Raw genomic sequence first — 2,401 nt, forward strand, 5'->3', positions numbered from 1 at the left:
ATGTGGGATGGTAACACTGCTGGTGTTCAGGCCGAGTCAAGGCAGTGTGATGACCCGTCTGGAGAGGGCAGTGATGTCGAGACGCCCGACGAGTGATGTGCTGATGTGTAATAGTTAAATTGTCACTTGTAATTTGTTGTTGAGATTTGTTGTTAAGATTTGTTGTTTAAATATATTGAGTCTAAGACTATTATCAAGGTATTATTCGTCTAACGTTATTCGTACTGATCCCACATTTTGGGGGCCTGTCCGGGATCGTAATCGAATCGTTATTCTGAATGGTGTAGCCTGGACGGATAGACTCGTACCGATTGTTTTGTTCGTAAGTGCCGTTCGTATAGGTAATAATGCGTGGTTCAAAATTCGCCGTGTGAAATTACTCATGTGCTAAACTGTCGTACGACACATGGTACGCCTTTGTTGTTTTTGCGCGGGGAAAACGTGGTGTGTTGTAGGCTGTCGTATATCACCATTTACATAACCTCAAATTGTCGATTATCAGCAGCGAAGTTTAACGTACTAGTACCGTGGTACACTGTTATCATTGATAAAACGCTAGCCGTGATTACGGCTAATTGTTGTTTGTGTATTGTGCGATTGTGAGAATTTTGGTCGCATAATGCCTCCTCGTAAACGGAAGTCAGCAGCCAGGAAGCAGTCGCCGAGCATTAGTAGTGTTCACCTCGAGACTGAAGCTCCAAATGGCAATGCGATCAAATTCTGCGATGTCCAAGACGCATTGTCACCCTTTACGGGTGATGGTCATTGTTCAGTGGCGAAGTGGCTCAACGACTTCGAGGAAATGGCGTTGTTGTGTGCTTGGTCAGAACTACACAAGTTTATTTACTGTAAACGCTTGCTCTCAGGAACGGCGCAGGCTTTTGTTAGGTCAGAGGATGGTTTGAGCTCATGGACAGTGTTACGCGCTCGGTTACTTAGTGAATTTCGTAGTCGGCTAACATCAGCAGATGTCCACCGATTGCTCTCCACCGATTTTAAGCAAAAAGACGAAACGTTGTTGCAATACCTGTATCGAATGCGCGAACTGGCGATGCAAGGAGGTGTCCCTGATGACGCGCTGATGGACTACGTCATTGGTGGAATTCCAGATGCAGTGGTTAACAAAAGTATGCTTTATGGTGCAACTTCCATCCCCGAATTCAAAATTAAATTGGAGCTGTATGAGAGGATGTGCGAAAGACGGAACGCCGAATCCAAGTATAGTATGCCACCTGCCCCTGCACATAATGTCCCAGCGGAAGTAAGATGTTACAATTGTGGCGATCGAGGACACCAGTCGCGAGAGTGTCCCGATGCGGGTAAAGGACCCAAATGTTTTGCCTGTCGAGGGTACGGGCATAAATCGTTTGCTTGTCCCACCAAGTCTGATAACCAGCATGCAGGTAGAATAGACCCGCCGATGTCTACCAGGTCAACGGTCACAATACGGATGGTAGGATTGTAAAACCGGTGTATATCCTTGGCCAGGAGGCGTTGGCCCTGGTTGACACCGGATGTGATATACATCTATGCCGAGAGTCGTTTTTTAAAAAGTTGAGTGGCATACATAGCATCCCGAGCCGTACACAGTTGAATGGACCAGCTAACGCGTACTTTCATACGGATCGTCGTTTCGAATGTAACCTAACCGTGGATGGAGAAAGCTACCAAGTTGATGTGCATTCTGTACCCGATAGTGCCATAGGGTATGATGTTATTTTAGGTCGACCATTATTCCAGACTAATGCGGTACTAAGGGTAAGCCCTCAGTCTGTGACCATTACTCATGTCAATACTGCCCAGCAGTTAATGAACATCAACACTAATGTCAACGAGTTGGATGAAGGCGTGGGAACTCAATCGGTCGTAGTGCAGGAATTGATCGATGCATACCACCCAGTTCAAGGTGTTACTGCCCCAATGAAAAAGGTCATTGTCCTGCATGATGAGACTCCAGTATTCCAGCGACCCAGGAGATTGGCGCCGCAAGAAAAGATGGCAGTAGATAAACAGATCCAGGAATGGTTATCCGAAGGTATCATACAACCCAGTTGCTCGGAGTATGCCAGTCCCGTCGTGTTGGTCAAGAAGAGGGATGACACACTTCGACTCTGTATCGATTTCCGCGAGTTAAATAAAAAAAATGAAAGGGACCATTACCCGTTGCCATTAATTGACGACCAGATTGACCGCCTACGAGGCGCAGTAGTTTTCTCGACACTAGATCTGCGAAATGGATTTTTTCATGTTCCAGTGGATGATGATAGCATCAAATATACCTCGTTTGTTGTACCTAACGGTCAGTACGAGTTCCTACGCACACCATTTGGACTATGTATATCACCACCCATGTTTCAGAGATATGTGAATTTCATTTTCCGTGACCTCATCCGGCTTGGCC

General features: G+C 46.1%; 1 protein-coding gene across 1 annotated transcript; it reads left to right on the plus strand.

Moving 5' to 3' along the window:
• Positions 1-619: 619 nt before the first annotated feature.
• LOC111031057 lies at positions 620-2,364 on the plus strand (the record flags this gene model as incomplete). Its single annotated transcript, XM_022310843.1, has 2 exons — positions 620-1,453; positions 1,555-2,364. Coding segments are annotated over exons 1-2 (1,644 nt in total), but the record flags the coding sequence as incomplete, so codon positions are not given.
• Positions 2,365-2,401: the final 37 nt, after the last annotated feature.

Source organism: Myzus persicae, unplaced genomic scaffold (assembly GCF_001856785.1).
Source record: "Myzus persicae strain clone G006 unplaced genomic scaffold, MPER_G0061.0, whole genome shotgun sequence".
NCBI classification, from domain to species: domain Eukaryota; kingdom Metazoa; phylum Arthropoda; class Insecta; order Hemiptera; family Aphididae; genus Myzus; species Myzus persicae.